The sequence below is a fragment of the Colletotrichum abscissum genome, assembly GCF_030869225.1.
Source record: "Colletotrichum abscissum strain IMI 504890 chromosome Unknown Scaffold_32.1, whole genome shotgun sequence".
In the NCBI taxonomy this organism is placed as follows: Eukaryota; Fungi; Ascomycota; class Sordariomycetes; order Glomerellales; family Glomerellaceae; genus Colletotrichum; species Colletotrichum abscissum.
Genome location: NW_026850232.1, coordinates 1 through 23,268, shown reverse-complemented (window position 1 = coordinate 23,268; position 23,268 = coordinate 1). Strand labels below are relative to the sequence as shown.

Below are 23,268 nucleotides of genomic sequence, written 5' to 3'. Positions count from 1 at the left end.
AATTGATACGTACTGGTTTTCATGAGGAAGGAACTTAGGAGGATGTGAGGCAGGGGTTCGGGATTAAGGCAAGTGCTGTGGTTCAATCAAGATTTCTTGGGCCCCCGTTCGGCAGAGCTTGTTTGGCTGTGTCTCTCATCATCCAAGACTGTTACCGAGACTCGAGGAAGCGGCTCTCCTGCCCTTCCATGGCTTCCATTTGTGCCTTCACTTGGCGAGCAGTAATTACACAGTAAACCATTTCGGGTTCGAGTTGCCAGGGAAAGAAGGGCCAAAGGGACCATGTGCATTCGGCAAGAAGGTAGCGATCGGGACCTGCCTTGAGAACCTGCCTGGGATAACTGGCCCCTTGGCACGAGATCCGATCCACCCGGTCGGGAAGCAGCTTGGCGATGATTGGCAACGCGGCTGCATTTCGTGTCGTCCCGCTTGTCATCGTGCCTTCTCACTGGTGCGCAGTTGACAGTGACGTGGGCAGCAATTCCGGCAGCGCCTGCCGTCCCTCTGCCGCGGCACCATTCCGTCGTCTGTCCAGGGACTCACCTAATGTATCTTTCCACACAAGATTCGCTGGCCGGATACATTCCGTATCATATCACGATGGCCTCATTTCATCGCCCCTCTTTCTACTTGTGTACTGTGTACCTCAATTGGATGAGAAGGAACATTCGAACAGAAGAGAAGAGTCACAAGTGTTGCGTGTTGTGAGTTGCTCACCTCACCACGACATTTCACCAAGCTCCATCTCAAAGAAGCCTGTCGCTGACCATATGTTCATCCGCAGTTTATCAAATACAAAGTTGCTCACTTCTCAAATCGCAAGTCCGCAATCCGAATATGCCGTGAAAGAATCTCCAGAGAACTTGACCACCTGCTCGTGTAGTGTACCCCGGCCCCGGTTCCTCCGGCACACCCTGCACCTTACTTACCTTCTATTAGTGTACCGGTACCTATACTTGCACAAAAACGGCTTTGGTACCGCGCACCAAGTTAATGCGCAAAAGATACTTTGCATTGTAAAACGGCCTTGAGCGGATCCGGCAACTTTACATCATCTCACGCCCCCCTTGGGTTTCCCACAAAACGCACCTTGTCCACCAACGTCATCCAGCTGTAGCTCAATCTCACGATTTTCTTCCACGCCGTGCCAGGGAACAATCGACAGACCATGTTATCCCCGGCCAACGCTGTAAGTGTTTTCTGCCTGGTCTTTTTCCACAATTCCCAAGAATCCCATGATTCTCATCCCCAGAGCTGCATTGGTAATCTGGTGTACACTGACACTACACAGAAGTATTGGACCAGGCCTCCATAGTTCGCGCCCACACACCCAATGACATCCACCAAATCTGCATCTTCGTCCCCTCGGCTTCCTTCACGTCTCTGAAGTCTCTTCTCTCTGCCTGACACCAGAAAAGATGGGGAACGGGCCGATTCCTTCAACCTGGAGACCCCGGGCCCCGGACGGCAACACCTCGGTGGCATACGGTGGCACCGCCGTCCATCCCAAGTCATCGGGCACTCTCTCTGGAGTGTAGTCTCCCTCGCACATTGACTGACTCCAAGGCCTCGGTCCTCTCTTGACGTCACGCCCCTAGCCGACTGAGACTGGACGCCCCCAACTCTGCCCACCCATTCAGCAGCATAAGCGTCCTGCGCTTGCGAGCGGCTCTCAATCCTCGTCTCGTCTGTCGATCGACGAAACATTCATATAATACTGCCCGCCATGTCCTCCTCACACACGCTTCATTCTGTCTCGGACGAACCATCATTGGCACATCTCTCCATCACTTCACCAAACATCACTACCAACAACACCACACAAATCGTCGCCCAACATGGGGTTCTCGACGATTGAGTTCGACAAATACAATCCTGCCTCTGAGAAGGCAAGCGATGCCCGTCAGGACCTCGCCCATCTCGACTACTCCCCGCTGAAGCGTATTTCGGGGCGATCATGGGCCATGGGTATCCTCATCTCCATGGGTGGCATGGTCTTTGGCTATGACACGGGTCAGATCTCCGGATTCCTGGAGATGCCCGACTTCCTCGACCGGTTCGGCGAGCACAAGGCCGACGGCTCCATCAAGTTCAGCAACGTCCGCTCCGGTCTGATCGTCGGCCTCCTCTCCATCGGTACCCTCATCGGTGCCTTGTGCGCCGCCCCCATCGCCGACAAGTTTGGTCGCCGGTACTCCATTTCCTTCTGGTGCCTCATCACTTCCATCGGTTTCGTCATCCAAATTGCCGCTGAAAGAGCATGGGAACAAATCATGGTTGGCCGCTTGGTCGCTGGCTTCGGTGTCGGTGCTCTCAGTCTCATTGTTCCCATGTTCCAGGCCGAGACCGCACCGCCATGGATTCGCGGTGCTCTCGTTTGTGCCTACCAGCTTTTCATCACTCTCGGCATTTTCCTCGCCGCGTGCTTGTAAGTGCACAGCCAACGCAGCATTCCTGAGAGAGACAACTAACAGAGATATAGCAACTATGGCACTGTCACGCATCTCGAAAACAGTTCAGGCTCTTGGCGCATCGTCATTGGTCTTGGTTGGCTCTGGACCATCATCCTCGGCGTTGGCATTCTTGCCTTCCCCGAAACTCCCCGTTATGACTACCGCATGGGCAACATTGAGCGTGCCAAGAACACCCTTTGCCGAGTTTACGGCGCTCCCGAGAACCACTACAGCATCCACATCCAACTCGAGGAGATTGAGAGCAAGCTTCGGGCTGAATCGCAGATCAAGGGCAATGCCGTCCAGGAGTTCTCTGGCATGTTCAAGGCCCCGAAAATGGCCCAGCGTATTGCCTTGGGTTGCGGACTGCAAATGCTCCAGCAACTCACCGGTGCCAATTACTTCTTTTACTACGGTGAGTCCTCTTATCCCATGTCGTTTCCCTGAATTATGGAGTCTAATTTGCCTCCAGGAACCACCATCTTTTCGTCTGTCAACATCAACTCCTTCATCACCCAGATCATCCTGAATGCTATCAACTTTGGAACCACCTTTATCGGTCTTTACATTGTTGAACACTATGGCAGACGCAAGTCGCTTATGGTTGGCTCCGGCTGGATGTTTATCTGCTTCCTGATCTTTGCCTCCGTCGGTCACTTCAGCTTGGATCGCGAGAACCCTCAAAATACTGTCGGCCCCGGCATCGTGCTCATCGTTTTCGCTTCTCTCTTCATTTTGGGCTTCGCTACCACCTGGGGACCTATGGTAAGTCATCAAGTGTTCGCACTATCCTCTCATCAATCGTGTACTAACTTCTTCAAGATCTGGACCATCCAAGCCGAACTCTTCCCCTCGAGATACCGCGCCAAGGCCATGTCCCTCTCCACCGCCAGCAACTGGATCTGGAACTTCTTCATCGGCTTCTTCTCCCCCTTCATCACTGGCGCCATTGACTTCCGATACGGCTATGTCTTTGCTGGATGCAACCTGGTTGCTGGCTTCGTTGTCTACTTCTTCGTCATCGAGGGGCAGGGACGCACTTTGGAGGAAATTGACACCATGTACTTGGAGGGCGTCAAGCCGTGGAAGAGCACCCAATGGGTACCTCCCTCTGCTGAGGAGATGCACCGCATCCGCCAGAAGGCTGGAACAGACCTTGATGCCAGCGTCAGCGACGGTGGCGTGCAGAGTGAGAAGGGAGAAGGCCTGCAGCCCAAGAGCGCCGTCGACGGAACCTCCCACCAGGAGAGAGTCTAAAGCGAGGAGGGATATGATTCCCAACCAAGTCAATCATGATACAGCTCCAACATGGTTGGCGAGGTTGAGGGGCCCTCGGATCTAATCTTTACACCTAATGAATTTGCATGGCACGGCGTTGAGGCATTGGAAGCGGGAAAACCGCTCACATTATGATACTTACTGCAATATACCAAAATCAATTCAATACAACCGAGAATATTTTAATTGCATGTTCCATCCTCTAGCGTGACTTTCATTAGGTAGTTCAAACACAACGCCTCATCGCGAAGCATTCCACAGCCCATCACACACTATGGCTCGTTCACACGGCAAATCGAACCCGCTTTCAACGTCACCGTGCTCCAAACGTTCGAATCCTTCCGGACTGGCATCCTCCCCCACGACGAATCCTACCTGCGGGGTCTGATGCACGCCCAACCAGTGCCCGTCATTGGAGCCAACACACCAAACCACACACCACACACCTGTCGAGCGAGATCCGACCAAACGGCTCTTTATCACTGATCGACAACGGAACATGCATGTATGCTGTGGAGATGAATCATGGATATTTCATAAACTACTCCAAGTCACCGCCGCAATCCGATTTTCTTCGTACTGCGTACACGGCGTCTGGGACATCTCGGCCAGAGAGTTTCGACGTCAACTGGATCTCGCAGCGGGAGAATCTCGATCGCCTCTACCCTGACTGGCTCCAACTTGGCCCTCCCGCAAGACCTACCTGGCGGTACGCAAGGCACTCGCAACCGCAACGAGAGACGCGGCGCAGCATCCGGTTTGAATTAGAGGGTAATTGCGAACTAAAACCCCCCCGATCCCAAAGTAACCAATTCGGAACTGCCTATTCGCAAGGAAAGCAAGACTTTAGCGCCCCCGGACAGGGACCGACGATCCGCGGGGTTGAGGAACGCACACCGCTTTACCGTCCCTCGATACCACTCACTCACCGACACGGTCAAGCACAGCCGCATATGAAAGTATCCGCATCGCAGCAATCGGCAGGCTCACGTCTCTCTTGGAGAAAGAAACTATAAAAACGGACCCGACTCATTCGACTCGAATTAACATACCCGCGTATGACAGGGAAGAGTCCTATCATTGCGTAATGTGGAAAAGAAAGGGAGGGAGCAAACGGGCTCCTCATCCTCCGGAAGACGGCCAAGGCTCCACATCCGCGTCCGCATCCGGAATCGCCGCAAGCCCGGGATCCGCTCTACCCGCCGCCTCGGCCCCTCCCTTGTCCCACGGTACCGCGCTCTCCGATCCGGATCTTTCCGTCCCAGCCGGCATCGCCATGGGTATCAAGCTTGCCCTCCCGCCTGAAACCCCGATTCCATCATCCTTCCCGACCCAAGACGCATGTCTAGCGCACCTTCGCCTCTTAACAGCCTTCAACCGCCTCAAGACGGAAACAGGGTACCGCGATGGTCTATGGGATATTTGGGATGCGCGGGCCGGTACCACCATTACTCCCATGAAACACACCGGAACACGGAATGGCGATGGTGACAGCAACGGCACGAAGAGCGAAGAACACAACCACAAGACCACCAAGAGAGCGCCAATGGATCCGGACACTGGAATCAAACCTGAACTCGACCTGGATAGCTTGATCAGACTCCGCGAAAAGAGGTGGGCAATCTACCTCGGCCGCGCGGTAGACCGCTACGCAGCATGGTGGCGGAGTTTCGGCCCAGACATGCTCCTCGAGAGCGACATGCTCGTCATCGGGTCCAAACCTAGTCAGTCGTTATCCTCGTCTAATGGAGGAGATCCAGCCGGGTGTCAAAGCAAGGCCCAAGGCGAAGCCGAGCATGAGACTGGGGAGAGTAGACAGCATCGGAGCCGGGCCCGGTATGAAGGGTTCCCCGAGTCGAAACCGATGGTTTGGCGCGAGGAGATGCTGCCACCTCTAGATGTGCTACTCGTCTGGCACGCGCATATGCTCAACCCGAGACTCTACCTTGAGGTCAATAGACCCCCTTGTCGCTATCGCAATCGTCGTCCAGATACTGACATTCTCAAAGGACTGCCTCCGCTACGGTCACAGCTCCCTCTGGGCAGCAGGAATCCCCTGGTCCATTGTCAACGCCGCCATCATCAGCCCAAGTTTTGAATACGTCGTCTCGGACGCGTGTAAAGCACATTGGGAAGCGGACACGAACCTCGCCTGGTACAACGAAGACGATCCTGACGCCAAAGATGTACCGTGCCCTGCGTGTTCTACCTTGGTTTCCATCCCGTGGACGACGTGTGGAGTGTCGCGGAGCGATTCGAGTGCAAAGTGAGTTTTGTCTCTTTCAGCAGTCTACTCCAGACTTTTCTACCTAGTAGCTCTAGCATCCCGCTATTATGGAAGCCATATATCTGACAATACTTCCAAAGACAACTCGACATCGTAGGCCAAGGCCTCGCCGACGGGCGACTAGCCCACGCATGCCCCTCGTGCGGACTCATGATGACCCACGAATCTCTCCGGGCAGCAAAACTTCGCGACGACATCCAGGCTTCGGTACAATCCAACCATGCCATGCCGGGAACAACCCTCGACCTCGATACAGGTCTACCCAACCCTTTACAATACGGCTCAGACGATATGTCAGGGGAATGCCCAGACCGGCTCTTCCCCACCCGCCTGGCCCGTCGCGGGCTCTCGGAACACATCCTCGAGATGTTCAAGCCCAGAAACAAAACTGCCCCGAGCATTATGGCCGTGCGAGATGCCATGGAAGAGAGCTTTACAGGTAAATTTGCAGATCCCAAGAACTTACGTGAGGTGATGAGCCGGCCCGGCCAAGAAAATGTGACGGCCTTCCGTCTGAGTCTAGACGCAAAACGGCAGACGAGAAAGATGATGTCGCGTTACTGGGAGAACTCGTCGCCTTTCTCCATTGACCTCGTAGGATGTGTGATGCGCCAAGCAACCTTTACTGAAAAGATGTGCAAGGTGAGGGCTTCCTCTCTTCACATACTGAGCTGGCCAGGTGACTGATCTTGGCAGCTCAACTGGTTGCACTTTCCTACAGCGCGGGATATCATGGGAAAACTTTTAGAAAAGTACGCCCGATTCGTCGAGATCATCGCTATTGCCTCGTCCACAGAGGACAAAGTTGCCGTCCCGACACTTGACGTCGACCTCGCGTGGCACACGCACCAGCTCTCTCCCCAGTCCTATTTTGTCTTCACACTCGCAAAGACGGGGGCCTTTGTAGATCACAATGACAAAGTTGACGAGGATCGACTAAGCACAGCCTTTGAGTGGACAAGTAAGACATACCAGGAAAAGTACGGCGAGATCTACTCGGAGTGCAAATGCTGGTACTGCGAAAGTGAGTTTCCCTATCAGTACCACCACCCCAGAGCATTCTTGATCTCTCCAGCCCGAGGGGGAAGTCGTGATATCGCATGTTCTCGCTGCTCGGCGCACTCCGATGGTGATAGCTACAATGAAATTGGCCGTGATTACTGACTGCAGATGTGTTATCTGTAGCCGTCAGGGTGATGGCCTTGCCCACGACCAAGATGTTCGGAATAGGCAAGGAGGAAAAGCGTAAGGCATCTTGCAACCACTACACTTCCCCGCGCCCCCATGTGTGCCTGTGTTACTTTTAGAATCAGCCACACTTACTTACCAAACCCCTGCTGAGCGTACATGTACCTTAGTTCTCGAAGCATGGCATGCAGCCTCCAAGGCCAACAATATGCCCATGCCGCCAGCCGCCGAGTCTGCGCATATCTCGTCGCATCCGGCGGTGCACACCAACGAGACGACAGCGCAGCGGACAGCGACACGTCCATTGCGTTCTGGGTTCAGAAATAGACTGGAAGAAGCGCATTCCAAGGCGCGCAAGAGGGCAAGCGAGGCTTTCAAGGTGGACTCTGGCAAGCGCATGGGACCTCGCGGTGAAGATAAGACGTCATTCTGGGGGAAAGATATCGCCGTGGACGGACCTTGGGCATCGGTCGTGGCCGCCGTGACGACGAGCACCCTGTATCCCGCTGGGCCAGGCTTCGTGAACATGGGCCCCGGAGCTGTAGGCAGCTGCGCAACGGGAACGTGTGGAGGAGCTACTGGCTGCGGCTCCGAGCTGCTGGGCATGTGCTCGGCAGGGTGTGTCGGGGTGAGTGGTCCTTCTTCGTTTGGTCAAGCTTATTACGTTCCGCGGGATATCTCCCTCCCCTGCAATCTTCTTATCGCTGCCGAGGCTTGAAGTTGCCCTGAATCTTGACTGATATCCAAGTGACGGCGACAGAGTGCCTGGTTTGGCGGAAAGGCCGGATGTACAGGTATGGGTGAAGGCGGATTTGACTTCTGAGAGACAATCAAACAGTCAGGTTGTCGATAAGACACAGAGGCTAGGCGGAGGATAGCAGTCGGCCGAGATATTCTCCATGATAAAGAATGGCGTGTGTGTGAAGTTGCAACTCGGTGCCGCTTAAGCTTATTCAGATGCAAGGTCCGATCGGAGGTCGGGATGTGGGCTCTTTTGCGTCTTGCCATCCTGGGGAGGTCCGCCTCGCACGAGTAATGGGATTCTGAGAACGCCAGCCTATGGGGACGGGCAACGCTACTTCGAGGTATGGCGGGAAACTATGTTTAATGGCCAAGCAGCGAATCCGAGCCCATGTTGTACACCGCTTTGGGATGACGATCGCTATCAGCGCTTGCGCAGGCCTGCTTGGCTGTCGTAAATGTAGTCCAACCAGCGGTCGAGATGGCTTCTCCAGGTTTGCGGCGTTGCGGTGTCGAGTGGTGATCCGGATCTACCCTCCCGTCGACCTGCCTCTATTCGTCTGGCGTGAGACATTAGGCTTCGTTGTTTATGTGCAGCACGTCTGCGAGCCTGCAGCCCGTGGGTTGCCTCGTTTCGATTCTCGAGACCCTGAGAGGTTGCTATCACGAGCGTCACCTCCAAGGGCAGGCTTCCTCATGAAGTCTTGACCACGCATCATCGGCAGCTGGCCCCCAAACAGGAAGGTTCGTGAAAGACCCCGTGCGCTATTGTTGAAGGAGCCGGGACATGGAGGGGTTGACGTGCAGCGGACAGGACCAAGATGGAAGACAGATTGACAGAACGACCAGGATTTCGCAGCCAAGCCATGTCGCTTTTCGCAGGTGATTGACAGGGACCGATAAGATAACGTGCCGGTGCCGGGAGACGTGAGTGGCTGGTCCTCGACTCTCGTGAGCTTGGCGTTAAGGTTGGGAAACTTGGGATGGACCAGGCTTAAGGTTGACGAGAGAGCGGGAGCCGTAGCGCGCCGTGCATCGGCACTCAGAGACCGGGAAGTTGACCAAACGTTTAGATTACCCCGCCAATAACACGAGAGATAAAGGCACACGGAGCTGTCAGCTCGCCCACAGAACCCTGTGGTCCCCCCTGCGAAAGCCCTATGAGACGGTCGCTTTGGGTCGTACTGTGGCCGGACAGAGTGCCCCTTTTCAGAACAGCGCGCCGTTTCATCAACTCAATGCCGCACCGTCGGCGGGTTCCTGGAGGGTCAGGCTGGAGATTAAGACATCAGGTAGACAATCGTGGGGTCGGACGACGTGGTGACTGGCTCGACGGAGCTGCAAACGACATGAAGGTGGGGTTCGACGTTGTACAAGCGAGGGAAACGCAGACTTGGGAACTCTCGCGACCCGCCGACGAGGAAGTCCTTTTGACGACAAACGAGATAAACCGCAAGGACGTCGACGGAAGATATAAATCACGGCAGATCTCCCGCTCTCAGTTTGTTGTTTCTGCTTCATCGTCAGTGCCAAGCCACCCGTTCACCACATCACTCCAGCCTCCATCCCAGTCCTGTCTTCTCACCCGGTCTCATCCATCCGCCCTTTCGCCACCGTCACCATGAAGGTCACTGCTGCTTTGTTCATGATCGCCGGCGCGGCCGTCGCCTCTCCCGTCCCGGCCCCGAACCCCGTCGCCGAGCCCCTGCCGATGCCCACTCCCGTAAGTCCGAATTTTGTTGTGACTGGCTGTTGCCGAAGCCGTTTCTGACATTTTGCATACAGCCTGGCATCCCCACCGCCGCTTCGGCCAAGACCCAACTCGCTGCTCTGACCGTTGCCGCCTGGACCAACACCGGCACCTACGACCGTGACCTGTTCCCCACCTGGGACACCATCTCCGGCACCTGCAACACCCGCGAGACTGTGCTCCAGCGTGATGGCACCAACGTCGTTGTCAACTCTGCCTGCTCCGCGACCAGCGGTACCTGGAAGAGCCCTTACGACGGTGCCACCTGGACCGCCGCTAGCGATGTTGACATTGACCACATGGTTCCCTTGAAGAACGCTTGGATCGTAAGTCTGCTCTGTGCGCAATGTTAGAATTAAAGGTGCATGCTAACATGGGACGACAGTCTGGTGCCGCATCGTGGACCACTGCCAAGCGTGAGTCGTTTGCCAACGATCTCACCCGCCCCCAGCTGTGGGCTGTCACGGATGAGGTCAACCAGTCCAAGAGCGACAAGAGCCCCGACTCGTGGAAGCCCCCTCTGACCAGCTTCTACTGCACCTACGCCCGCTCCTGGGTTGCGGTCAAGAGCTACTGGGCCCTCACCGTCACCTCTGCCGAGAAGACTGCCCTCACCTCCATGCTCAACACCTGCTAAGCGGAGCAACTTTGGGATGATGTTGACAAGAGCGTTTGAATTTCTTTAGCGTGTCGTGTCCAAGTGTTTCTGTTTCGGATCTGATGATCGTCAGCGACCAGGACATGATTTGGTGTTTTGTCTATACAATTTTCACTTCTTACTATTCCAAATTTTCTTCCCAAGGGGACCGCATTGATTCGAGACCGTCGGGAGGACGTGGACACACAAAGACGCAGAGGATGTGCTGGTGGATGGTCGAGGGACAGGTTCGCTTGGCGCCAATTACGAGACGACTTATGATGGATTGACCAGATTGATGCAAGGGGCGACGGGACAAGTCCATTGTTGCAGAATGTGTTTTCTCAGGCCGTGCAAAGGGGGACAAAAGATGCAGGCTGCTCCGTGTTAGTTAGTCTTTAGTCCCGCTAGGACGGAACATCCAAAAGAAATGCAAAAAGCAGATTAAAAACAATGAATAAGGATGGCCCAGAGAAGCCAAGTGAAGCGTCTTTAGAGACTTTGATGCAATCGGTCGTTGTTCTACTCACTGGACGCCTGTAGCATATGCGCGAGGTAAATTTGATGGTACTCGAGCGGACGCATCCTATTCCCAAGATACGAGACGGCCAACCATCTTGGCGCCTCGGCTGGCGTAGATGGGCCACAATCCCCTGAGATGCAGGGCTGTGTGGCTGCTTGCAAATGTGGCTAGTCGACTGGAAATTAAAGTGGCCTCGCTTGCTTGCGCTCAAGATTGCCGAGAGTGCCTGTGTGCGTGGGTAAAGATCATCTTCAGACTTCCATGTCGGTTTAAGCGTAAGACATCGTTGACGGGGGAAAGATATTGAACGAGGGCTGGGAATGGGACATTGTGGATGTTGTAGGGGGTGATGGACGTCTGCGGTCGAGTGGCGACGGCGTCATGGGCGCGCCGCTGGCTGGTCGAAGCTGTCAGGAGACGAACCGGTGATGTGGTTTGCGAGGAATGAAGAGGTTGGGAGACTTTAGAGTTGAGCTGGAGAGGAAACAACATGACAAGGGCTGTGGGAGACGGAAACGGCGTCCATCTGATGATTCAAACACGAGATGGGCAGGAACCCCAGCTGGATGCAGAGGGTTTGGCGTGGCAGCAACGGCGCGACCGGACACGAGCTGGACGGCAAGAACGCGGTACGTACTCCGTATCCGTCTCGACTCTGGGCAGGTTCACTGACTGAGGGAGGGAAGGTGCAGGTGCAAAGATGGGAAAGAGGGAGGAAGCTGAGGTAATCGATGTTAAAGTCCCCGCTTGCGGCAGCCACTGAGGGTCCCTGAAGCCAAACCAGCTGGCTGGGGAGAAGACGAGGGTGCACACCACTGCATGTATCTCTTCACGCACCTTTCGCAGCCAAGGTACTTGGACCCTGCATTAGCTCATCACTAGGAAGGTCCCCAGCCTCCCATCTGTTGCACTCTTTCCCGCTAAATGGCCAATAGGTGAGGAAGGTGGTGCGCCTGGCAAGCGCGGATTCGTTCAAGCGAAAGGGAAGGCGCCCAGAAATAAAAGCAGACTAAGCAGCGATTCTTCGTGTCATCTCACGCTTACTGGCCCTAATGCAGCAGGAAAGAAACACAGCCTCTCTCGTCTCTGTCTTGGTTGTGAAGGAAGGTACCTGACTGTAATTCTGAGGCCCAGTGGTCTTGCTTCTCCCAATGACTGAGGCGAGGTGGGAGTGTCTCTCTCCTCGGTGCCCGGCTTCACCGTTGCCCGCCTGCTTTCATCTCTGCTCGTGTTCATCCTCGCCCACTTACACTTACACTTGCACCCCACATCAGGGTACTTTGTACATTCGTGATTCACTTTCTTCACTTTCGGTCGCCCAGAATCCGCCAGCCTCCTGTTTACTGTTTCCCAAGCGGCGGCTTCGACCTAAACTTAGAGACACAGCGTCCGGTGCCGTCCTTTCACCATTTTCTGTTTCCTTGGCCTCCCACCTGCCCAGTGCACTAGTTCCTTTCTTCCATCCCTCTAGCCTTTCCTTAATTTCTATATTTGGGACATCTTCCTCGGATCATCGTCCGTGGTTGTTTACTCCTCTCGTGTTACCTCAACCTCACCTTACTTCTCAACGTCGATATCTACCCTTGCTCCCGCTCCCTTTCTGCAGCAAGTTTGACTTCAACGACAATCACTCACAGTCTCACCCTCGCCATCGCCCTCCTCCCCCTCACATCTCTTCCATAATCACAACTCAAGATGATGCGCTACGCAGCCTTGACTCTGGCCGCTGCTGGCCTGGCTTCTGCCCAGACCTTTTCCACTTGCAACCCCGTCAAGGGCGACAGTATGTTGTTCCCCTCACTTACACCAAAAGTGAATGGCGATTCTAACACAATCTTCAGCATGCCCTGCCAACACCGCTTTCGGCGGCGAAGCCAGCTATGACTTCCGCACCTCCAAGAACATGAACGACCTCGAGTCATTCTTCATCGTCGACGGCGGCATCAAGTACAACCCCAAAGTCCTGTCATTCTCCGCCGACACGGGCTGCGAGATGACCATCTTCGAGGAGAGCAACGCCCCGACCCTCACCTCAAAGAACTACCTCTTCTTCGGCAAGGTCGAAGTTGAACTGCAGGCCGCCCCCGGTCGCGGCATCGTCACTAGCATTGTCCTGCAGTCTGACGCCCTGGACGAGATCGATTGGGAGTTTGTTGGTGCTGACCAAACCCACGTTCAAACCAACTTCTACGCCCTTGGTGTCAACGACTACACCCGCGCTCGCTACTACGAGGTCCCCTTCAACCCAATGACCAGCTTCCACACCTACACCATTGAGTGGACCAAGGAGTCCATCATCTTCTCCATTGACGGAAAGGTCTACCGCACCGCCACCCCTGCCGAGGGCAACTACCCGCAAACTCCCATGCAGCTGAAGCTCGGAACCTGGGTCGGTGGAAAGGGCACTGCCCAGGGCACCATCGACTGGGCTGGTGGTCTCGCTCAGTGGGATCAGGCTCCCTTCGCCGGTCACTACCGCTCCCTCAAGGTTTGGGACTATGCTGGTGGTGACAAGGCTGGTGCCAAGCAGTACGAGTACTCCAAGGGCTCCGACGGCAAGTGGCAGAGTATCCAGATCATCGGCGCCGGCGAGAAGAGCGGCAGCCCTGGCAGTGTCGGCAACGTCGCCAGCCCCAAGCCGGAAAAGTCCAGCGACAAGGACGACAAGAACAAGGCCCAGCAGTCCGATGCCCCGACACAGAGTGCTAAGAACACTACCACCGTCATCCAGACTCCCACCACCAGCGCCCCGGTCGCGTCCTTGACTGTCGCCGCCAACACCACGACCACGCATGCTAATGGCACGTCATCGACCCTGACGAGACTGGTCTCCACCTCTGGATCCCCCACCGGATCTGTCAACGCTCAGACGACTCTCCCTTCCACAACTAGCGGCACTCCCGCTCGAACGAGCGCTCCGGCGCCCGCTGCCGCGTCCACTTTGCAGAGCAGCTTCTTCGTTGCAGGTGTCGCGGCTTTGTTCGCTGCCATGATGCTGTAATTGGATCGCCATCACGATCGGTCAGCTTTGCCTGCGTCTTCCATATGTGAAGACGGGCGTGTATGTATGTAATTATGTATAATGAAAAGGGACAGGGGCGTATTGGCATCGGAAGCCAGGCTTGCTTATAGATTGCTCTACTAATAATACCACGTTGACTACAATCTTGTTCATTCAGTTTCTGTACTTCGTAGTGATGTACGGAGAAAAAGCCTTGGCGGACGTCGGCTAACTACATGTTTCTATGTTGAATAACGTTACACAGCTGCCCGCCACTCACACAACCTTTTTCACTTATGCCCAAGCCCGGACAGCATCAAGAAAAGCCTCTTGTAGACTAACGGAGGTCCACGTGGACATACTCTGGGGAATCGAATTTGAGCCATGGATGGGTGAAGCTTAAATTCTACACGTCTCGAGCTTCGAACCCCTTTGGACTCGTTTCTATGTCTAGGACTCTTAATCCCCCTCCCCACTCGAAGACGGGACGGCAGAGATGGAGATTGATTGGGTCTTCTAACACCTTGCCATTTCAAACCTAGATAGATTGTGGACTGGAGCACCTTGCCGGAACCGAAAGTGGGTTGTCTGAGGCTATCGCGGAGTAGGTTCTAGGTAGGTAAGTACCCAACCTGGATGGGAGGTTTGATCCCTGAATGTGCTGTGCTTTGGTGCCGTACAAATCCAGGACTTTTTTTTTTTTTTTTTTTTTGGTATCATGGCTGGCGGACATGTGTACGGCTGGGCTGGACTAAGCTTCGTCTAGGGAAACTTTGCAAACCTGACTGTGTTGTATGATGGATGTGGGTTCACGATCCTGCTGGAGGGAACCAAATTTTGAAGAGTCGTCCAGGTTGTTTGAACAGCCTCCTGTCTCCGCTCTTTTTTTTCGTGAAAAAGAATTTAAGTGTTTATGTACCTTGGTTAAGCAGTTGCTCTGTATTCATTTCTCCCTTTGGCGATAGTGGAAAGATTTGCTACTTAAACATACTGTCAACCTAGTTGGGTCGATAGCAAGTCAGATATCACATCGATTCTTCCTCCTTCCTCATCGCCTTCCCTTGCCTTGATCTTTCTTATTCATAAGCGAATACCACAAGAATCACCTATTCAAGACAATGGAGAACCGCACTACACGTCCCGCCGCCGAGGGCGAGATCATATATCCACAGCCACGATCATACGTCTCCAGTGGCTGGGAATACCAGCAACCAGGCCATCACGAGGATGGCCGATATGAGGAAGACACGCCTGAGGAAGAAGATGCCGTCCTCGTAGCTCGAGGCCGATCCCCGCCGCCGGCCCATATCAACGAGGCAACAGGTCCCAGGACCTTGTTCTTCCCAGAGGCGACATCAGCCTCGCATCACAGACACGACAACGCCCTCGCCAGCGACGGAATCCACCTCCCCCGGCTCCGTCCCGGTCCAGCACCCGTCCTCAAATGGGACTCCCTCCACCCGTCAGAGCGAGCTCCATTGCGAGCCCGTGATCTCCTCCACGTAGTCGACTACAACTTTGGCCCTCCCTGGGCACGCCGTCGGATCGACGAGCACACCCCGTTCGCGCACGACGTCAACCTGCGGTATTCGCAGGCCCAGAATTACTTTCGCGAGCAAGAGGCTCGATGTCCCTTGATACCACTTCCCAAACGTCATACCGACGACTCTATCCCCAACATCGTCCAGGGCGAGCACCGCCACGTCAGAAATGCATCTTCGCGGCCGGGGCTGGCGTATCACGGTCCTCTCGTTCCGGCGCGGGAGGCGGAGTATGGCGGGTTGCCGGCTCCTCGACCTATGCTCCAGCCTCGTTTGAACATCGACAACCTTGCGGTTCGGCGTGAGACGCATTCCTATCGCTTGCCACCCGTTTTTGAGCATGGACCTGGAGAGATCTGGGAGCTGCAGGAGGTTCAAGAGGTTCAAGAACAATCCCAGGAGACTTATACTGGGCTCTTGAACACTCCCATCTAAGCCGCTTGAAGGTCTTGTCGAGGTTAAAACGCTCCCTTTCTTGATTGAACTTGCAACCGATGGGTGCGTTTTTGCTTCGGATAATTAGCTGCATGTTCGTGGGGCCAGTAGGAGGATTTGCTGCATGGAAACGGGGTAATGGTTGGATCCAGGTTATTCGCAAGTCTTCTTGCCATTCTTCCTTGGGCTGGTTTAATGGATGAGGTCATTTAGCTCTTGAGGCGATCAACTTCTCAAGTTCTGTATATGTTCAAATGAGTACTCCCCAGTGACTGCTCGATTTCCTGCGTTGTACTCGCTATGTAGTGACAACCATCTTCACCTACTCAGCAGGCCCTTCAACTTCTCCAGCGCATCCCTCTTCACCTCGTCCACAGGCGGCTGCACATCGACGCCAACGACGTCCGGCTCGTCCGCCTGCGGCGGGTCCAGGCTCTGGAATTGGCTGTGCACTAGGTTGGATCCAGCAAAGTGGCCATGCCTATTCTTGACACGCTCGAAGAGCACCTCTTCGGGCGCGTGCAGTGTGACAAAATGGACAAATATGTCCTTCTCCGGGTGCGACGCACCGCGTAGGACGTCACGATAGGCGCGCTTGAGAGCGGAACAGGTGACGATGACACCCTGGTGGTCCCGCTCCAGTTCCTTGAGGGCCTCGTCACGGAGGGCGTCGAGCCAGCCCCAGCGGTCGTCGTCGGTGAGGGCTTCGCCTCTGTGCATCTTTTCTACGTTCTCCTTTGGGTGGTACTGTTGACCAGGCCGGAAATATGTGTCAGTGTCAGTGCGCTTGTTGGCAGACATAGAGTTGGCGGTTCATCTGAGGGAGGATGGAGGGAGGAGGGGCACAGACGTCGTCGCCTTCGATAAAGGTCATGCGTAGCGAATCTGTCAGATACTTTGCTATCGTCGTCTTGCCAGTGCCCGTAGGTCCCGTCAGAAAGACGATGTGCTGTTTCGGCCGCGACATGTTTTAACGTGGGACTGATTCAATGCCGCTAAGATTGAAATGTCTTGGAGACTCGGCCGACGACCGGCGACGTAAACTGGAGCTCGGAGCAATGGTTTTCAATGCTGAAAACAGGGCTGACTTCAAGGTGCTCCTTGCTTTGAGCAAGATGCAAGTTGAGGCAAGGTAAGATGTGTAAAGCGGGTGGTAGAAGCGTTGGACGTCGATGCTGAAGCCAATGCGGCTACGAGTGGATGTCTCAATGGGGTAAACGTCGGGGAAAGAGAGTTCGCGACAGGAAGCAAGCTCTTCTCATCCAATTGAAGTGAGGAAGGTGAGAATGTAAGGTTCCTTCCTTTCCGAATGGCCTGATATGGGTGCTTTCCTTTTTGTGAATAAGCTCTGGTCCACACCTTCCTGCTCTTAGTGGTGGTGCAAAAGACAATGGAGTGGATGGCGTTCGGATGATGTCATGCGAAATCTAATTACCTATCGAGGCAAGTACGGAGCATCTAAGTGAGGTCGGGTAGGAAGGCACCGGATAAGTGTAGAGCAACTGCCTTACCTAAGCTAAACCAGGGAGAAGCGGAATGACGAGGAGACTAATGGAAGGCAAGGACTGGGACGTAGCTTTTCTCTCCTCTTCTTCCATCTACAGGACCAGCCGAACAAGCATCAGACATTCCAGAACGATATGACTACTTACGACGAGACAGAAACAGCCACAGAACCAACACTTGGACGGCCGTTGACGAAGCTTGCCAATGTCGAGATCAAGAAGAAGAGCCAATCACTCTCTACGACCGCCCCGTTTGGGTGCGGTGCTTCTGGCCGAGGGTAGCGGCACGGGTAACGGCATGGAAGATCCCATCAACCATCAGACTTTTGTGACGAGACTTTGGACACCTTGCGTCAAACTCGGTCCAATCCAAGACACCCAATCAACAATCACCTTATCTCGGGGCTCATCCGTCCCTTCCGCAACTTTGAGCCGCACAATGGATGGCTTCTCGGAGAAGCGACACAACAACATCGATGCAAGGCTCGCAAAGCGCCAGCCGCCGCCAGACAACGCTGGCTGGACACAGAAGCGCAGCCTTTATATACGAGATGGCGCCACAAAATTCTCAACAACAGGTCTATTAGTCTAGTTGGTTAGGACGTCGGATTCTGATTCTCAGAACCTTCCGTAGGCCCAGGTTCGAATCCTGGATGGACCTCATCTCTTTTGCCAGTTCTCAGAAATATCTCAACCGACAACAAAATCCTCTTTTTACATCATATGTTTCCAATCCTCTCCACGTTGGATTCCATCCGAGCGAGACCTGCTTCGTTGACTCGTTCCAACAATTCGCTTGCACCTGCGGTCCGAGACGCAAATGACGGATTTTCGGCCTGCATGCCGCGGGATCATGACAAGCGACTACGCACTGACGGGTTCTCGACTTGTGAAACGAACACTTCATCCCCGAACATGAGAGGAACATCATTCGCTCTTGTTCTTTCTCTCTCTCCCTCTCTTATTCGCAACTCAATAGCTGACATTGGTCAATTGAACTATGGGCGACACTTCGTCTATTGAGGATCTACTTATCGAGGGTCCGTCTATCCGTATCGCACGTCACCAGCGCCCTCACGGAACCAGTCGTCTGCCTCCAGCGCCTCCTCTGGGCTTGCATAGCTAATGATTGTGCTCTTGGTCGTCGTGTAGGCCTGGTATGCATCGATACCGTTCTCGCTGCCAACACCGCTCGCGCTCGTTGCGCCACCCCACGGACTGCTGGGATCGTTTCGATGGTGCGTATTCACCCACACTATGCCTGCGTCGATTTCTTCAGACACTCGAAACGCTTGCGCCACGTCCCGCGTCCAGATGCCCGCTCCTAACCCGAATTCACTGTCGTTGGCGAGTGCGATGGCCTCTGATTCCGTCTTGAACGGCGCCACCACAACCACCGGCCCAAACGCTTCCTCCCGCCAGATGCGCGACTTGAGGATGTCGCCCTCGGCACGAGACACCAGCACTGTCGGTTCAAAGTAGTATCCCTTGGCAAAGTCGATTCCATCCAGGCTGCTGGTTCCAGACATGCGACGACCGCCCGTAAGGGCTGCGCCTTCTGCAGCAAGCGCTTCATTCACAAGCGCCTCTACGTTTGACAATTGCTTCGCCGACACCAGCGGGCCCATCATGGATTCCTGATTGCTCGGTGAGCCCATCCGCCGGACAATGGATTCGGCCTTGGCTTTCAGCTTCTCCAACACTGACTGCATGATCCCTTCCTGGACGAGAATTCTGGTACTGGCGACGCATGTTTGTCCGCTAGCAATGAAGGACCCGAATGCGATGCCATTGACTGCAACATCCACATCGGCCTGTTCGAAGACGATCAGCGGCGCTTTACCTCCCAGTTCCGCCGTGTACCGCGCCAGATTGCCGCCGACAATCGAGCCAATGGCTCTCCCAGCCACAGTGCCGCCAGTGACGTCGACTTTGCGAATGAGCCGATGTTCGACGAGGGCCTTGCCAGTTGTTGCGCCGTATCCAGGAAGCACGTGGAACACTCCGTCGGGCACACCAGCTTTCTGTAAGATCTTGCCCAACAGCAGCGTCGTGAGCGGTGTCAGTTCACTCGGCTTCACCACAACGCTATTTCCCGCTGCAAGGGCGGGCGCTATCTTCTTGACAGCAATCAGGAGCGGGTGGTTGAAAGGCGTGATCTGCACCACAACACCCAGCGGCACACGGTCAATCCAGTTGTGCAGCTTGCCCACAGTTGGCAGTACCGCACGCTCTTCAGTGCGCAGCAGGGCGGCATAGTATTTAAACCACTTGACCAACGTGGGCACTTGGGCACGCATCTCGCGTATCGCGCGTCCGGTTTGGCGCACCTCGAGAGGAATCAGCGAGGGCAACTCTGCAGTGAGCAGCTCAGCCGTCTTGTCGAGAACGTCGGCGCGAACATGACGGGGCGCTCTAGACCACGTTCCGGCCTTGAAGGTTTCGTGCGCCAGACAAATCGTTTCTTCAACGTCTTCCAGGGACGCTGCGTGACAGCTGCACGCATTCGGACGCCAGTCAGTCTCACCCGTGTGGGAAATAATTGCGGACGGGGCATCGAAGTTGAGGCTGAGGGCTGAGAACTTACTTGGCAAAGATCTCACCTGTCGCGGGGTCTTCGACCGGGATCCTGTTGGCGTGTGAGAGTCGAGCATCAGCACAAGTGTGAGTATGAGCATAAGCATGAGCATGAGCATGAGCTCGAGCACAGATAAGCGCCCTGCAGCCCCTCGCGCGGGGTACTGGGAAGCTTCGAAAGGTGAAGAAAGGGAAGAAAAGGTCACGAACTGCTCTGCATGACCAGGCTTCTCCTGGCCTCCCACCCAGAGGTTGTATGGCTGTCCTGTCATCTTGTCTCTTGTGTGGCTGTCACTCAGAGTTTCGTCAGTTCAAAAAGCCACCTCGCAAGGAAAGGTCGCCCGCGGCGTGCCATTTACCTTTTATTGGGGTGCTAAGCAATCCATCTGCCTTTAGTTCCAACTGCGGGGAACTATGCGGGATGCATCGATAGCCAACTCCGGCCGGCTCCGTGCTACTATGCTCCACTGTGGGCATCCATCCTCGGCCGCGATAACAGAGTCTCTCTATTCACCTTACTTTCCGGGGTTGGTTCACTTTGTCAACCTATTTCGTAACACGCGATGCAAACCACAGACAAGGATCCCCATCAAAATGCAAGATCATAACAAGCTTAGAGGCTAGGGCCAACAGTTTCGCTAGCTTTGGTCTCCCCCGCCAAGCAGAGAACGGATGGGGTAATAGTTGACATAGCCCAGCCTTGAAGGTGGAACGGCTGCAAGTGTTATACTTCAAGGGGGCACGATCTCGCTCGGCTTCTGTACGAAACGCACACACTCTCTCGACAAAGCCTGTTTCTCGGTGCTGCAGCATCTGCACAACGCAATGAACCATTTGACCAACGGTCTGCTCAGACCCTGCTTCAAACCTACGGGAAACCTCCGTACACATGCAGAGACGCCTTGGAAGCTGCTGCCATGGACTTGGGCTTAAAAATTCCGGCCAAGACGGATGGCATCTCTTATGCCATATAAGCCGGTGTCCTACAACTTGGCTCGCAGGCCTGTGACGCCAGTCATTTGGATTTCTGTTCAACGTTTGGATTGATTCGCCTTTGCCTGGTCTTGTCTTGGTCTGCGGCTGGAAGTCTTGTCAGAGCTCTCGGCAGCCAACAACGACACCGCTCATCTTCTTCCTTCTCTAATCATCATGGATTACATGCGTTCTTTCGTCGGCCGTAAGCCCAAGCGTACCCAGCTGCCAACGGTAGCTACGGACGACGTCTACCCGGTTCACTTTTTTGACGATACGAAGCCTTTTCGTGAGATGCTTCTGAACTGGACGCTTCGCTTCGACGATGTCCTCGACGCAGAGAAGCTCAATCTTTCTCTTTCTCGTTTGATCGAGATTGGCGACTGGAGAAAGCTTGGTGGTCGCATGAGGATGAGAGTAAGTGTCCCCTTGTGTGTAGAATTCGGCACTTGAACAACGCTCTGGCAAGGGGTCTTGCTAACCCGAGCAATCATCAAGCCCGACAACCAACTTGAGCTTCATGTCCCGAAGCAGTTCACACCTGCTCGCCCTGCCATTCGATTTTCCCACGATGTGCACGACTTCAGCATCAAGGAGCACAACATTGCCAAGCACCTCCCCACTACCACCTCCACCCCGTCAATCCAGCCTGGTGTTATCAACTTCTATAACCTTGGCGCTCGTCAAGACGCTCCCAAGACGCTCGAAGACCTCATGTGCTCCGATGAGCCTCAGATTGCTCTCCATGTCGTCTCCTTCAACGATGCAACCCTAGTCGGTCTCCTTTTTTCACACGTCATGTTTGGCGCCGCGGGTATGCAAGCCTTGGTGCAGGCCTGGTCGCAAGTCCTTGCCGGTCGCGAGGCAGAAGTCCCTGTTATACACGGTGCTCACAAGGACATTCTCGACGACGTCGGCGTGGACACTGATCCTGAAAAGGAGGCATACTTGCTTGACCGGCGACAGCTCAAGGGTTTCCGCCACTTCAGGTTCAGCTTACGGTTCCTCTGGGATATGTATCGTCGTCCGGAAATCGAGTCCAAAGTCCTCTGCCTGCCGGCCGACTTTGTCGCCGGCCTTCGCGCTCGCGCCATGGCAGACCTGCACGCCATGGACGAGAAGGGGCTAGGAACTGAAGAGGCGCCTTTCGTCAGTGAAGGTGACGTTCTCACGGCATGGTGGACCCGCCTTGTCTGCCTCGCTCGTGGATCTAACCGACCTGTTACTGTTCTCAACGCTGTGGATATCACTGGCCGTCTCAAGTCTGTCTTCGCCCCCGGAAAGCTGTACGTTCAGAACTTTGCCCTCGGAACCTGGACCCTCCTTAGCTCTGCCGAAGTCCTCAAAGCTCCCCTCGGATACGTCGCTCGCTGCTTCCGCCACGATATTCAGACTCAAACCACGCCTTCTCAGATCATGGCTTTCATGCGCCGTCTCCGTGCTGGAGGCCGGTGCAGTTCTCAGCCGATCTACGGAAATCCAAACAGTATGCTCATCATTTTTACCAACTGGGCGCGTTGCAAGTTCTTTGACTGCATCGACTTTTCTCCTGCTGTGATACCGCGCATTTCTGAACCGGTCACGGTCAACGGCGATATTCAAACCAATGGACACACTACTGGCAACGACCCAGAAAAGACCGCCGCCAATGCCACCGTCACGGAAGTGCTCAACCGCCCTCCTCCCGGAAAGATCGCTTATCACCACTCTCTGGCCCGAACGCGCAGCATCCTTTCCCGCAATGTGTTTACCATTCTCGGTAAGGATCTCCAGGGCAACTACTGGATCTCAGCCCTCGGACACCCCGAATGCTGGGACAAGCTCGAGAAGGAGGTCTCCATGTCGTCCATGGACGCGCTGAGAAACCTCAACCCCCCGTCTGCGAACTAGACACCCATCATTCACGTGCCAATTTCCATGACACGCGGGCCTTGTCTTTCCAGACGGGAATCACAGCATGAATCAGTCACTCATTGAGATTCCCAACCCCCTCTTGTCGGAATCTTTTGTTTAAGCAATTTCGCCAATCCTTAGCCCGCAGCTTCGCAGGTGGAGAGAATGAGAATGAGAGAGTAATGGACCCAGGATAAACTGATTCCCAGGAGTTTTCGGGGCATCTAGCTAGCTAGTCACGTTTTTTTCTTATGCCGGTCACGTCTGGAATTTTGGTCTGCAATCCTTCCTTTGAGAGGGTTCTGCTTTTTCCGATGTTGCTCTTTCGATGATGATGAATGGTGAGTGGATGTAGATGTATTGTACGATATCCCAATTGTACTGCTATGAATAACTAAACACGAACTCATGAACTATTATTGTCGCCATGTATCAATGCCTATCTTGACTCTGTCACTCACGTGCATGTCCGCAATCCCCCCCCCCC

General features: G+C 54.6%; 8 protein-coding genes across 8 annotated transcripts; 6 read left to right on the top strand and 2 right to left on the bottom strand.

Annotated features, from left to right (window-relative positions):
• Positions 1-1,838: 1,838 nt before the first annotated feature.
• CABS01_11526 (uncharacterized protein) lies at positions 1,839-3,710 on the top strand (the record flags this gene model as incomplete). Its single annotated transcript, XM_060544881.1, has 4 exons — positions 1,839-2,428; positions 2,483-2,868; positions 2,926-3,218; positions 3,276-3,710. 4 exons carry the CDS (start codon positions 1,839-1,841, stop codon positions 3,708-3,710), a joined length of 1,704 nt encoding a protein of 567 aa, XP_060397296.1.
• A 1,108-nt stretch (positions 3,711-4,818) lies between these two features.
• On the top strand, positions 4,819-7,924 carry CABS01_11525 (uncharacterized protein; the record flags this gene model as incomplete). The annotated part of the gene is made up of 6 exons (XM_060544880.1): positions 4,819-5,682; positions 5,741-5,997; positions 6,099-6,660; positions 6,715-7,042; positions 7,204-7,263; positions 7,377-7,924. The coding sequence occupies 6 exons, from the start codon at positions 4,819-4,821 to the stop codon at positions 7,922-7,924; spliced, it is 2,619 nt and encodes an 872-aa protein (XP_060397295.1).
• Positions 7,925-9,568: 1,644 nt separating this feature from the next.
• Positions 9,569-10,334, top strand: CABS01_11524 (uncharacterized protein; the record flags this gene model as incomplete). Its single annotated transcript, XM_060544879.1, has 3 exons — positions 9,569-9,670; positions 9,733-10,023; positions 10,083-10,334. 3 exons carry the CDS (start codon positions 9,569-9,571, stop codon positions 10,332-10,334), a joined length of 645 nt encoding a protein of 214 aa, XP_060397294.1.
• A 2,218-nt stretch (positions 10,335-12,552) lies between these two features.
• On the top strand, positions 12,553-13,858 carry CABS01_11523 (glycosyl hydrolase family 16; the record flags this gene model as incomplete). The annotated part of the gene is made up of 2 exons (XM_060544878.1): positions 12,553-12,640; positions 12,699-13,858. 2 exons carry the CDS (start codon positions 12,553-12,555, stop codon positions 13,856-13,858), a joined length of 1,248 nt encoding a protein of 415 aa, XP_060397293.1.
• A 1,118-nt stretch (positions 13,859-14,976) lies between these two features.
• Positions 14,977-15,834, top strand: CABS01_11522 (uncharacterized protein; the record flags this gene model as incomplete). Its single annotated transcript, XM_060544877.1, has 1 exon — positions 14,977-15,834. One exon carries the CDS (start codon positions 14,977-14,979, stop codon positions 15,832-15,834), a length of 858 nt encoding a protein of 285 aa, XP_060397292.1.
• Positions 15,835-16,152: 318 nt separating this feature from the next.
• Positions 16,153-16,801, bottom strand: CABS01_11521 (thermoresistant glucokinase family carbohydrate kinase; the record flags this gene model as incomplete). Its single annotated transcript, XM_060544876.1, has 2 exons — positions 16,153-16,581; positions 16,634-16,801. 2 exons carry the CDS (start codon positions 16,799-16,801, stop codon positions 16,153-16,155), a joined length of 597 nt encoding a protein of 198 aa, XP_060397291.1.
• A 1,584-nt stretch (positions 16,802-18,385) lies between these two features.
• CABS01_11520 (aldehyde dehydrogenase) lies at positions 18,386-20,188 on the bottom strand (the record flags this gene model as incomplete). Its single annotated transcript, XM_060544875.1, has 1 exon — positions 18,386-20,188. The coding sequence occupies one exon, from the start codon at positions 20,186-20,188 to the stop codon at positions 18,386-18,388; it is 1,803 nt and encodes a 600-aa protein (XP_060397290.1).
• An 877-nt stretch (positions 20,189-21,065) lies between these two features.
• CABS01_11519 (uncharacterized protein) lies at positions 21,066-22,778 on the top strand (the record flags this gene model as incomplete). The annotated part of the gene is made up of 2 exons (XM_060544874.1): positions 21,066-21,305; positions 21,387-22,778. The coding sequence occupies 2 exons, from the start codon at positions 21,066-21,068 to the stop codon at positions 22,776-22,778; spliced, it is 1,632 nt and encodes a 543-aa protein (XP_060397289.1).
• Positions 22,779-23,268: the final 490 nt, after the last annotated feature.